The 14,477-nt window shown below is 39.7% G+C and overlaps 1 protein-coding gene across 1 annotated transcript; it reads right to left on the bottom strand.

Moving 5' to 3' along the window:
* Positions 1 to 5,797: 5,797 nt before the first annotated feature.
* Positions 5,798 to 11,540, bottom strand: LOC139475572 (betaine--homocysteine S-methyltransferase 1-like; the record flags this gene model as incomplete). Its single annotated transcript, XM_071258763.1, has 7 exons — positions 5,798 to 6,084; positions 6,244 to 6,311; positions 7,825 to 7,871; positions 8,311 to 8,489; positions 8,627 to 8,738; positions 9,096 to 9,290; positions 11,343 to 11,540. Coding segments are annotated over 7 exons (1,086 nt in total), but the record flags the coding sequence as incomplete, so codon positions are not given.
* Positions 11,541 to 14,477: the final 2,937 nt, after the last annotated feature.

The raw sequence follows: 14,477 nt of genomic DNA, 5'->3' as shown, positions 1-14,477 counted from the left end.
ACTTACCTTCCTGAGAACATATGTGCCTACCACGAATGAAGAACTCAAGCATGACTCAGGTTGATATAGATTGAGGTCACTGTAGGCGAAGTAGGTCGCCAAACCATGTTCACACTCACCCAAGTTCTTGTTTTTTCTATAACTTTTGATTTAGTTGATAAGAATGAGCTATCTTCGATGTCCTCGTCAATGTTATATACAATGCTAAAATTGCTGTTTCGGGGGTAACGTCAGGTGTTCGAGAAAAGGTGAGCGTATCCTGACCCACTGGTAACACCCGTCACAAACACATGCAAAGGCAAGGCAAGTGTTCACCTGATTGTTACATCTTACATCGTTTTTGTCACTGATGTGTCATATTTTGAAATGTCCCCCACATGTCTACCAAAATACCCTTTGAACGATTTGCTTTGAATGTTGTAACCTTGATTGTTTACCTGGGTTTTCTCATTTTAATTGAAAAGTCAAGATGTTGGAAATGTGTCAGTGTTTTTACAGTCCTTAAGACAAAGAGTAAGAGGTATATTGCTTCAAAACTGACAAACCGGTACGTGGGAGTTACCGAGATTTAGTGTATTGTAATTGGCGAGTCGCTGCATTAAAAACAACAGGTAACTTTAAAAAAAACACTGCTATATTTTAAATTTACACAACGATTAGTTTTCGTGTATAAAGAGACCTAAGTGCAGCAGCCACCTATAACCCAATAAAACAATAACCGCGCCGACTTCGTACACAAAGAAATGATTTCTGAACACAAAGCACACTTTAACTTCACTTTAAGGTAATAAGATGATAAAAATAACCTCAAAAAGGAAACTGATTAACATATCACTTTAGGTAAAGTAATTATTTTCATGTTTTAAAAATATTTCCATTAATTTTGTTACATAATGATCGTACATGCATATCAACATTTTACATGAAGAAATAAGATTGATAAACAGATCATAGGGCCAATATTATTATGACCTTTCTAAAACATATTACAGACATTACAGTCAAACATCAGGTGCAGTATTATTTGAACTACAAAGTTAGTTAATCAAACAGAATACAAATCTTTTCTAAGTTAAACAAATATTGCAGTAAAACATCAATCTCACATCAGAGAGATCAGAAAATATAGTTGCTGATGTAACAGTATTTAAAAGTCTAAACGAAATAACTTGATAATGTCCTTCAAATTTATCACATAAAATCTTATAATGCAAAAAATCTGGTAATGTCACAATATGTAAAAAAAGGGGGACAATCATCGAAAATACTGTGCTGTATCATCGAAACACATGGGGGAGTTATCTGAGCCTACGATGGGGGAGTCGTTTGAGCCTAAGGGGAGTCATCTGAGCCTAGGCTCAAAAGACTCTAGAGTCGTCTGAGCCTGTGGAGTAATTTGAGCCTCCTACACCGGGACAAAATTATCAAATGACGAGAATTACCACAAGTAAAAACAATAGAGAATATTTTTATACAATTTAGCTTATGATCCTTGGAGAGTCATCATATAATTCACATAAACTTAAGACCCCCGTAGAAGCATTAATAGGGTTCAGGCCATTTCCAGGGTGGGTTGTGGCAGAATCCCTTTTCATTACAATTTAGCTTTAAAGGACCTCACGATCCTTGGATAGTCATCATATAATTCACATAAACTTAAGACTTTAGCATTGATAGGGTTCGGGAATGGTTCATGGTGGATTTCGGCAGAACCCCCATCATCTATACTACTTTTCTACAAAACTGTTCATTCGGATTTGCAAGTCTGAGGGCGACACTTGACTGGGCAGATAATTGGTCATATTTTGTACACATATCCTAAATCATTGTTTCTATATCTTCAAGTCGCGCGACTAGTTTCGTGTTTTCACGATGCAGCTAAAGAATGTCACTTTTCAGACGATCAGCTTCTAGTTCAGAGATAGGCTCTTCTTTTACTTCACGTTAATGGTGACACAGAGACTGTACGGCGTTATCTACCGTTGATGATATCAATTCCTTTACTTGCGTTTTCTTTGGCATTTCGGCTAATGTATTCTGAATCTCTGAGAGTTCGTTAGTGATTTCGGTAATGTCATATTGTGGGGGGCTTTATAATACTATGTCTTTATAATACACGAGAACTCAGCCAGTAAGAAATTTTTGGAATCAGCGAAACACAGGTGCGAGTCTCACACAGTTTTTCACGTGCTAACCTTTGACCTGCCACTGTTGATTACAGGTAGTTTCAGATTTCACATGGCGTTTTCACAACAATGACAAAAATAAATATCACGGAATTATTCTCAAATACAGACAGTGTAATGATGAAATGATCCATGTTCACATAAGCTGGTAATTTAACTAAATAAATGACAATTGACATGAACATGGAAAACAAATGTATTGCCACTTCAATCACGTTTAGATATTGTCACTATGGGAACAGAAAATGCATGTTTATCATTTCGATTTTAATCATATCCTAATTGAAATTTTCATATAGGAATGTGCGACAGAATGGGAAATTCAATACTTTTCGTAGTGGCGCCTGACTCTATAAAATAGTAACAGAAGCGTAAATATGGGTAAATATATTTGAGAGTTCCGTGTCAGGTGGGAATAAGTGTGAAGTCTCTGTCTCTTATTGTCAAAAGTTATATGGCGTTGTCAACTTGGTCTTTTATCAATGGGTACTTAACAGCCGTTGTTCTCAGCAGTGTTGTACCAGCTTGTATGCAGCCATCGTTCATGGATCGATATGCAAGCTACGATTTTTCATGTGAAAAGGTTAAATATATTCAAAAGGAGTTTCCTTGGCAATAAGGAAACCACTTCTTAACCAATAAGAATCAAGCATTTTCTTCAGTGTCATTGTAGAATTTTCAGTAATTTTTAATAACCAAATCCCTTCCATTGATTTACCCACCTGAACTAGGAAGAAAAGAGACTAGAGCAACAACCTCATCTGTTTCATCCGTGCATAAAGATTCAGAGTGATATACAGTATTCATAAGACTGTATGACAGGAGGAATGAATTCAACTTTCCAATGGTCAACTTTCCCTTTATGTGGAGCAATATTCCTGCAGCTCAACATCTTGGTGTCTACATATCACAACTTTTGAGGGACAATCGAGCACGCTCTTTCGACGAAGTTTTCAAAGAACGTCATAATCAGAAGTTGGATTAGGGTAAGAGTATTCGCAAGGCAAAGCATTTGTGTTTATGGAATGGTTTTATGGCTTTATTTCAACATTACATAGCTGATATGTAACAATGGGATTATAGCATGCTGGTTGGCGAGTTACTAGAGTCTTACTGGAGTCTTCTTGCAGGTTGCGGAAAGAGGCGAGTGGTGACGACTGCTGTGTACTGTAAGCAATGGCGACCTCCCTCAGATAGTAGGTGGCGCTGCCACAGCACAGACCTATGTACTGTACGCCCAACTCCCGCGCTTCTGTAGCAAACCGGTGGAATCTCTGCCCGGGCACACTGCAGGGGAGCTAACTCTGCCGGGTACGCCTTTGCTCCTGGATAGGAAATCGACCGGGTATTTAAGCTATCCATATATCAATTCACATTTTTTTTTATTATTTGTATTATTTACTGTGTGGGTAATTAATATCTATAAGACTTACACGTGTAAAAGAAATAGTAGAATGGTAATTATTTATTAACGTTTGTTTGAGAAATAAATTCGTTCAGCATTCAGCACACAAACCGGCATACACCCATTCAGTGCGGGTCTGATGTCAGCCATTTGTGCCCAGTGTAATGGTCATACACTTAAAAGATGTCTTCATTTTATGATGCTTCAGTTGGGTATCAAGGTAGACTATTTTCATTTTCTTAAGCCCAATAGGGTGCGCTGTGCACTAGTCTATTTATAGATGCATGTAATCAAGGCATGTAAGGCATACACACAGCTACATGGCTGCTGGCTAGGTAGCCACATGATGTGATAAAAGTGGTCAACAACGAGGTAAATACAACAGCATTTTTACTAATATCTTTAGTTTTTGATGTATGATTGGGATATTATGTATTTGAATTAATTACATTGCTTCTGGTAAATACCATTTTGTAATTACCATAAATTTCCTAATGTGTCCTAAATTCAATGTTCTTTTGCAAAGAATTGTTTTTGAGTATAGTTTATTTGTATTTACGATCTAGGGTAATGGTATTTTTCTTTATTTGCAGTCAATCATGAAATGAAATGAAGTGAAATGAAATGAAATGAAATGACATGAAGTGACATGAAATTACATGAAATGAAATGACATGAAATGAGAGGAAATGACATGAATTGACATGAAATACTCATGAAACACTATGAAACAGAATAAAATAGACAGAAATCCAAAGATGGAATTGTTTTCATTTAAAAAGTATCATTGTGATTTTTGAAGTGAACACCCAGTTTTTATAGCAATAAAGAATTGGGAGGTGTCATGTATTGAAATCGATAGAATAATCACCCTAGACAAGGTAGAAGTTTTGTGCCTGATTTGTGATTTCACTTTCCGCGAGATCACATCATGTTCCGCGAGATCCAGTCACTCCTTGCAAGATCCAGTCACTTCTCGCAAGATTCTGTCAGGGTGGCAGCATATTGGTTGTGACTGGTCGTGACATCTAGCCATGATAGGGCGTCTTTTCCAAGATGGTGGCACTTTCGGTTCTTGTGTATCCCAGCATGCACTTACTGTCTGAGAGACCAACTGACACCTGTCACCTGTCAGGGGTTATATATATTTATATCAGATTGTTTTTGATATACCAGGCGTTAGGTATCTACTCCTGCACTTACTCACTCTTGGTAGGACTGAATGATGGCCAACAACTGTCACCTTGGCCTTTATAACATATTTGTTTTACGGAAACGGAGATGCCACCATTTTGGAAATCCAACCAGAGTGACGGGGTTGACTACTGGTAATACATCATCTTAGGCTTGCACAATTCAATTATTATCCCTAAGATAATGTCCAAGAGCATTCTTTGTTGACCTCGGATGGTAGGCAGGGTGATGACAGAAGACAAATCTCAGGGGTGAAGTTTAGACGACAGATGCATATTTATTGTTGCAGGTTGAAATATATCAAAAGGGTATAAGTAATGAAAATCATGCGACAGAACGCACACCGGTACCAAGTGGCCAATATATTCCTGTTGCGGAGACCCGCTCTGTCACATACACAAAGTCAGGAAGTCGGACGCCATGTCTGTAGCGGGGACGTAGACCAGCCGTACAATCCGTTCGTTTCTGTCGATGAACTGGGCACGTCGTAGCTAGGGGTATTACATAACGTGGGGCAAGGTCAGTGAAACATTTACATGTACATGTACATATATAAGATTCGGCGACGTGAGGAGGTGTTCATTGACATTTATAGATAGTGCTGGGGATGAAGGATGCTGCCCGGGTGGGGGCATATGATTAGAGGAGATGTGCCGAATGTTTGCTGAGGGGATAGAATTTCGGTGCGCTTTGGAAACACATTGAAACAATTAGGTATTTTGGATGAATGAGTGATAGAGTATGGCTTTACGCCGCTTTTAGCAATATTCCAGCAATATCACGGTGGGGGACCCCAGGAATGGGCTTCACACATTGTACCCATGTCGGGAATCGAACCTGGGTCTCCGGCGTGGCGTGCCAACGCTTTAACCACTAGGCTACCCGACCGCCCCTTTAGATGAATGAAGTTTTAAAATAAAAGTATTGACAGTATTTGCACTAGAACAATAAAAAGACTGCGTCTTTGATACAGAAACTTGTGAAAACCAAGGCCCACACATGTATGTTTCCTTCATTGAATATCGGCTAACATGAAGGATCTCACTTTCCTCGCTCTATCTCCTCTTTCAAATAACAAGATGTCTCCTGTTGCTATACTCATAGAAAGATCTGGTTTAAATTTTGCAGCTGGTGGGTTGCGGCCGTAAGCAATGGCGACCTCCCTCAGATAGTAGGAGGCGCTGCCACAACACAGACCTATGTACTGTACGCCCAACTCCCGCGCTTCTGTAGCAAACTGGCGGATCTCGGCCCGGGTACACTGCAGGGGAGCTAACTCTGCCGGGTACGCCTTGGCTCCTGGATAGAAAATGGACCAGGTATTTAAGCTATCCATATATCCATTCACATCATAATCATGCTCTTTATAGGTGTGAAGTGTGTTACTCGGATTTTAATGGACTATTCAGACGAAAGGAGAGTGAAACTATTGAGATTAGCATCCACAAATGTTCGTACCTGTCACCGGGTCTGTGAGGCACTGGAAGCACTTCTGTTTGGGCGTGGTGCGGAAGGTGCGGAGGGCCCTGGACAGTCAGTTGGAAAAGTTGTCATCGGTAAGTTTAATGGGGCAGTAAAAACGTCCATTTACTAATCGACAAACAAGAATTATCTTTATGTACAATTCTAAGACTGCTACCCCATAGCCAGAAATACCTCTTTAGGCTGACAATTACACTACACAATTTTATAATTTTTACAAAGAAAACAGATTTCTCCTTCACTGCCAGCTCATCTAATAGTTATGAGGAAAACCCTATCCTCCGCAAGAACTGCACATGCACGAGGCGGCAATCCATCACTTCTTTCAACCCATAACCCTCAACAACTAAATGATGATATTTGGGTAGATACGAGGGATTAATTACTGATGTAATATAGGTAGTATTCTTAAAATTAAACACAATAATACCTATTTTTTGATAATTCCTTCGTATACCCTACCTCTAATACATAACAGCCAGTATAGCTACATGTACCATAGGGATCTGGCATCAAGCATCCCCAGATAGTTGGCATTTTTGAAGTAGGAATACACATACACATGTAAACATTTGGGGAAAAAGTAAATATTTTGCATGACTTCATGTTTAGGCGTTTATCATGTCACCTAACTTTCCATTACGTAAGTTTGTAGTCCTCTTGCGGTATTTGTGGCATATTTTGACGTCACTTCCGGTTCTGACATTACTTTCTGTTGTTATTTTCGGTTCTGACGTTACTCTCTGACGTCAATTGTGATCCTTGCGCCGGTCTCTGACTTTAACTTCTGGTTCCGATGTCTTCTGTGGCACCACTTCCGGTCATGAGACCCTTGTAGCGTTACTACTACCTCTATGCTTTATTGTGTGACGTATTTTATTGATGATGTCACTTTCGTATTCTCCCTCTACAGTGATACTTAACATATTATTCTGCTAGTGAGGTCTCCCATGGGGTCACTTCCGGTGGTAGTGCATAGATACATCTTAGACTACCTATCGACCTCCTTTGATTCCAGTGTTAGCCAGTTTTCTGCTTACTGACTTAGAAGACTTAGGTTCAGATTGCCAATTTACCTTGAATTCTGAGGTTCTTCTGGAATCCTAGGCGATAGCTGTCTGTATGGTGGTCTTGAGCCATCCTGCCACAGTAACCTTGGTAATGTCCTTTTCTGATGAGTGCTTACATAAGATAAATAGGCGTTTTCTCTGTATTATGAGGTTTTAAGTTGTTGTGATGTCGTATCTCAGAGCTCTGATAGGACATACTGGCTTGTCCAGATAATCGCATCTGTTTCTGCTACTATACGGTAGGTATCATGTATTGCCTGTGCCCGAGGGGGACAAATGCCGATGACGGATCTTTTCAATAATGGATGATCACAAGATCTTGTGCCCACTACTTAAAACTTCGAGCAGCCTGGTGTCGTCAGTGATGACTTTCCAATTTCCTGTGTACTGCATCAGGCGACCTCCAACAAACCCAGGTTTGGGCGTTGTGTTGAATATTGGTAGTCCTTAATCAATGTTTGTGAGACAGGTAAGGGGAAGCCTCTACCTCTGCCACGCTGTTTGGAATTCCTTGTAGCCATCCTCATCAAACGACTCCAACCAAGAGAGATCAAGTGTAATACATACCAGTGGCCTACCATGAGCTCATCGCTAAACCGCCTCAACCCTCTTGTTGCCACAGGACCATATATGGTCCCTCACTTTTCACACCCCGTTCATGCCACGGGACCATATATGGTCACGTAGAACTGTCCCTGTGAATTAGGATGTCAAGCACTGAGTGCGCAAAATCACAATCATTACCATCATCATCCCAATCATCTCAGCTTTAACATCATGTAACAAGTATTTCATTGAGTGCTTCAGATTAGTAAATTGGTTTCTAGGCTTCTTGACATTTTTCTGCCCTTTTAGATCTTCAAGGGAATGAGGCGAATCTTGATTTCGCACCCATGTCACATACACGTACCTATTTTTGTATCAGACAAGCCATCTGAAAACAATCTGTCCTCTGACAGGGACCATGTCTCACCTTACAGGTCTGTCGGATCTCCCTCAGTAGTGGCAACATGGTGGCCGGACCTCTAGCACAGTTCAGACCCACGACTGCCGCCCCCTCCTCTTCTAGCCTCCTCATGGCCTGGGGGAAGGGGACGTCGTCTGTGGTTCTGTCCGGCACATACGCCGCCATTGTGATCACAGCAGGTAAACCTGCAGTCATAAACAGTATGATGCCGCGTGACTCATCTGAGTATTCGACAAAACACGCCAAAAGGACATTAATGGTAACTGCTAATATGTCTATGTGAATATGCGTCCGACAATAAGTAACATATATTATAACATGCCTTTTCCATACTTCCGGATGGCCTTCAGAGCGAGGCTGGCCTCACCACATGAGTTGAATGTCTCCGCAATAAAGTAGTCCGCCCTCCCCTTCACGGCCCACTCTACTTGTTCCTGGAGAAAAGGGAAGAACAGGACAGTGGTTTGTCAACATTACAAAAAAGGCTTATTTAGTTTCAACATCCCTAGGAAACCCAACACTCCTGCTATTAATAGAGTCCATTCATCCATAGCATCAGCACTGACAAAACATGGTGGGGAAGGATACGCTCACCTTTTAAAGGACACCTGGTATCATTACTGTTTGATAGTGAAGTGCATGAACATATGCTTATGATATAGACGGAATAGTGCAATGGACTCTGCTTTAGGCAGAAATTACTTATGATTATGGAAAAGGTGATGTCGCACATGATGACCACTGAACCCGGTTACTAACTTACCAGGGGTTTAGTCATAAGATTCACCTACTTTAAATATAGACTTCACTTCCTCAATAGATTCAGGATTCCCTGGGTCATAGGTTGTTGTGTTGGAAAGATTCCCTGCCATCAGAGTCCCCGTTCTGTCAGCAACATCTCGTGCGATCTTTAAGGCTGTGTGATTAAGAGTTTCGAGTTCATCTTCCCTTCCAATCATTCGCAGCTTTGCTCGGTGCCCAAAATACTGGAGAAGAGAAAGTTTCTTGAAGCAGATTAGGGTTTATGCAAAATGGGACAGAAAGTAATAGAAATAAAATATACTTTCAAAAGCATTCATTGACAAAAAGAGTGCTTTAACCACTTGTAATATTTTGAAATCAAAACAAACATGGATAAAACAAGGGGATGATTTCATTCAAATATTTGTTGGAAATTGTTTATTTGATGTATAACACCGCATTCAGCAATATTCCAGCTATATAACAGCGGTAAATCATCAAATGTAGACCAGTGAATGATATAATTAGCATCGATCTACGCAAACTGGATACAAACCTCACCACTCCTTCCCGTTAGTCGCCTCTTACGACAAGCATGGGTGGCTGAAGACCAACCCTAACCCAGATCACCGACTATATCATGAACATGTGTTTATAAATCAAATAGTGATGATACTAGGTATTCGCGAAAAGGTTAGCCTATCCTTCCCCAGCGGTGGCACCCATCACACAGACATGCACATGCAACAAGTCAGTTGTTCACCTAAAAAAACACGGGGAAATATGGAACATGTCAAAATAGGAATTGCATCGGACATCATTTTTGTGTTTTTTCAGGTGAACAATTGACTTGCCTTTGCATGTGTTTATGATGGGTGACGCCTATAGGGCAGGATACGCTCACCTTTTCGCGAACACCTGGTATCATAACTATTTGATTGTGATTTATAAACACTGGTCATGGTATAGTCGAAATCTTACAATCGACTCTATTAGATATTGAAAGGGTTTTGTTGATTTATTTAACTGAATGTATTAAGGATTAAGGTTAGTCTTTGAGACAGGGATTTGGTGGTACATTTGCTGGACCCAGCAATATATCTCTCTTTGTACGGATTTTATGGAGCTTTTGAAACACTCCTTCCTTCCAAAGGCCACGAAAACAATGTCCCGACATAAGTGAAGTCACAGCACAGGAACTTGATCATAACAACTTATCAATCTTGATGGAATTCATTTCAGAACATGCACAATTAAGCAAATACTACACGAACCACTGTTTTCGGGCCACAACTGTCTCATTTCTTGCACACGCTGGCGTTGAATGCCATGAAATCATGAAATTAAAAAGTCAAATCCAATGCCTCGTGTCAAAATAGTATGCAGTCTCAGATATGTCTTTTCAGTCATGGTCCGGTTTCATTGGTAATCACGTTGTACCACCAGGCTCAATCGCAGTAAATCTACAGGTTAATGTTGAACAACATCATAGATCGGGGTTGTCGTCTTGCTACGTGTTACTTGTCAGAGGCACGGATATTGTAAACAATAACATTGGCAGTCATTGACAGTTGTGAGTAACGTGATGGAGGTCAGGTTCTGCCACGTTCCAGTTCCGGGTGGAGAGGCATTTATTTTGTATTTGTATTATTTACTCAGGGAAATTGATATCTATAAGACTTACACGTGTAAAAGAAATAGTAGAATGGTAATTATTTAATAACGTTTGTTGGAGAAATAAATTCGTTCAGCATTCTGCACACTTTCTAGCACATACCGATTCAGTGCGGGTCTGATGTCAGCCATTTGTGCCCGGCTGACTTCAAAATGGCGAGTCGACGGCTTTCGGTGGATATTATTTCATAGCAATAAAGAATTGGGAGATGACATGTATTGGAATCGATAGAATAATCACCCAAGACAAGGTAGATATGAAGTTTTGTGCCTGATTTGTGATTTCACTTTAGAAACAGTGATACAAGGCGACCGGTGCTGTACGGAGTGTCTGCCCTTGTGTAATGATATAATAGGATAGTGCATTTTATTTGTCATTTGATCTAGAAATATTTAAGCAACGACACAAGGGCCTGTGTTTAGTGAATCCAAATAGTGCACAATCTTTGGACTCAGTTTGGAGGGTTATTTGTCAACTTTTAAATTAAAAGTGGAAGTACAGCAAATTTCAAAACACGGTAGGTTTATCTCCTAATTGTTTGACCTTGATCTGCCAGTTTTCCCAAGTTATTCACTCATAACAAATATTCCCACATTACAATTGCATTTGTAAATGATCTTACTGTGAAGGCCTCCACAACGTCACTTCCGGCATGGACGAATTCTTCATGGAGATGTCGGACTACTTGAGGATGATCTATAACCACTTCCGGTGTGAAGGGCCCGGATCTGAGGAAACCTCTTCTCTCCAGCTCCCACATGTATCCCTCCGCACAGATGACGTTCTCGCCATCTCGTAGTCTCTCCACCAAACCTTTCACTATTGGCAGTTATCAGATTTGTTTTATCAATACAACTTTAGTTAGCCTCTACCGTGCTGCCCCCAACACAGGTAACAATGTTTATAAGCATCTATTTATAAAAAAATATATAAACACTGATCGATTAAAGTTGCAGGGCGATGGGGTAGCCTTGTGGTTAAAGCGTTCGCTCGTCACGCCTAAGGCGCGGGTTCGATTCCCCAAATGGGTATGATATGTAAAGCCCAGTTGTGGTGTCCACCGCCGTGATATTGATGGAGTATTGCTAAAATCCAAACTCACTCACTCGACTAAAGTAGGAGTGCCGAGTGTTAAACACCGCCAACAGTACGGGTATGAGAATGAGAATGACTGACTTTATGTTCACACATTTGAAAATGTCAACTTGGTGTCAACTTGGTGTCGTTGCTATATGGCTGAAATATTGCCGATGCCACGTTAAATTTTAACTCGCACACTTTATGTTCACAATGGTAGACAGGAAACAAACAAGGCCGTCACCGGTACGGGTATAGTGAATGGTTGACTACACGTTCACAATGGTAGACAGGAAACAAAAAAGGCCGTTGACGGTTGTCCCACTTATATACTCATGACATACTCGTGCACTGAGCATATTCCAAACTTGATTGCTCACTTCAATTTATAATACGTTCACATGTGATTTCTTTTTCAAATTTAGAAACCTATAGAAAACCATAACCTATTCACATTCATAGTATTCCTACCACGCCCAAACACCTCAATAAACAATACACACAGAATGCGGTAGATAGTCATAGTTAATTTCTTCGATGCATTAAATATTGGTTCAAGCCAAACAATGCATGAAAAAGGTATACTTTAAAAGATCGTTTACTTGTTGATTAATCTAGTTCTTAGGGTTTAACATACTGGAAATAATTGTGCTTTCAAAATATATTACCAGTTTATTAAAGGAAATCAACAGTAGATATTAGCTCACTATTTGATATACACAGCCTTCTATATGGTATACACAGATATATATATGATTTATACATTCCTCTATAAGATATGTAAAGAATGGTCGGCCTGGACCAAAACAAGTTCAAGAAAAGTCACGTACCTGCTGCTGTCATATTTCGTCGACCAACCCCTGCCCTGTCTGCCCTGTCTGCAGTGTCTACGCTTTCTGTAGTGTCTTCGCTTTCTGTCCTGTCCGCACTGTTTAACTGGCTGTCGTTGGTATTTTTAAATCTTTATTTATCGACTATTCCGGAACACGCTTCTGTTCATGATATGCATGAGGAATATCATTACATACATGCGTTGGCCTATCTAATGCACAGATGTGTGTGCAGCAAATGATATTATCAGACTTCATACATTAGTTGCACATCATGATGCAGAGAAGAATAAATAGAGGATATTTAATGATTTTTCTCAAATACCAATTTTATCTCATCTCGTGAAGTTGGGAGAGTCTAATATTTTCACGAGTGAAAATATTAGACTCTCTCCACTTCACGAGATGAGATAAAAGAGGTATTTTAGAAAACACATTGAATTTTCTATTTATTATATACATGTTTTATTTTTATTACTTGCAATAATATATTTTTTCGAAAACAGTGTATGATAAATTACTAAGTTCTCCCTGTCGCCTCTTTACCACCGCCGTATAAAGGGGGTTTGCGAAAAGAATATAGTTCGTGAATAAAACTAGCCCTGTTAATATGTTGTAATATCTTGATAAGTATTATATTACCCGACGTACCCTAGAACTATGTACTGTAAGAGTAACGCGTATGAATACCTCACGTGCCTGTGAAGGTAGTCCGCACGTGCTGTCACTCGGCTATGACATGTTGACCGGCCATGTGGCTGGCGAACTAAAAGTCTCTCCCCAACGCCTCTGGTTTTGTCCCTAGTCTGAGGGCTAGGTTATAACATATGTGTTATTCGAAATATATCATTTCATATCGAGTATTAAGTTCCGTGGACATTGTTGTTTGTCATAATTAAACATTCCTGTTTAAAACGAAGACAGAAATCATTTTCAAACAGCGATTATTTTATTCGCGTAGGAATACTTAAACAGTTAGTACTGTGACCTGAGCGCTCTCCAGGCTTACAAATTCCGCCAAATTTGATCAAATTTTCTCACAGATAAGTATGAAAGTTGACATAAACACGTTTATAGAACCCCGAACATTTTAACTGAAACATTGTTGCTTGCTCTCATTAATTAAATTGGGAAAGTTCAATTCTCGTAAAATTCATGCGGGCGCTTCTCGCCTCGGCGGTACGTCTCGCTGTCGCCAGTTGTGCCTAATGTCTGGCGATGCAAGAGTGATATTAACATTGCCATAGATGTTATTTCCAGATATCAGACTCGTCCTAAAGTTCCTGTGGTCAGTTGAAGAGAAGTTATGCACCTGCGGTTGAGACTGAGTACAGTCGGCATCTGATGTAAACAAAGGGGGATATCTCTTTAATGTTTTGACTGAGGAGAAAGTTGTTCTTCCGGCACCTTGTTTATATAAGTCACTAGTGACTGATAACTTGAGCTATCGTCAGTGATAAATTCCAGTATTTCATTCAATTATATATTATAAACATGCTTATCGCAAAAAACGTATCGCAAAAATATTAATGTAAATATCGTTTGTAGTATGCTAGTTAAACACAGTTGCACTTAAAGGCATGGTCAATGTAAATAGAAAGCGAGCCAGCAGTCTGAACTCGAGTTTTAACAACAATTCTAAAAAGTTAGCTTTTGTTTTTTTCTTTAGCATCTTAATGAGTTGAAATGATCATTCCAAAAGTAAGTTAAGGAATTACCATTTTCCAAAAATTAAATTTTCTATCCTGTGTCAAAGGATGGAATTTTACTGAAATGATCGTGGATCGTATTTAGCTTGCATTGTCATCATCGCCTTGATAATTCACACATATGGAACACATTGTACCCAT

The sequence above is a fragment of the Haliotis cracherodii genome, unplaced genomic scaffold (assembly GCF_022045235.1).
Source record: "Haliotis cracherodii isolate W230 unplaced genomic scaffold, xgHalCrac1.p SCAF_3, whole genome shotgun sequence".
Classification (NCBI taxonomy): domain Eukaryota; kingdom Metazoa; phylum Mollusca; class Gastropoda; order Lepetellida; family Haliotidae; genus Haliotis; species Haliotis cracherodii.
This window is presented reverse-complemented; position numbering and strand designations above follow the sequence as displayed.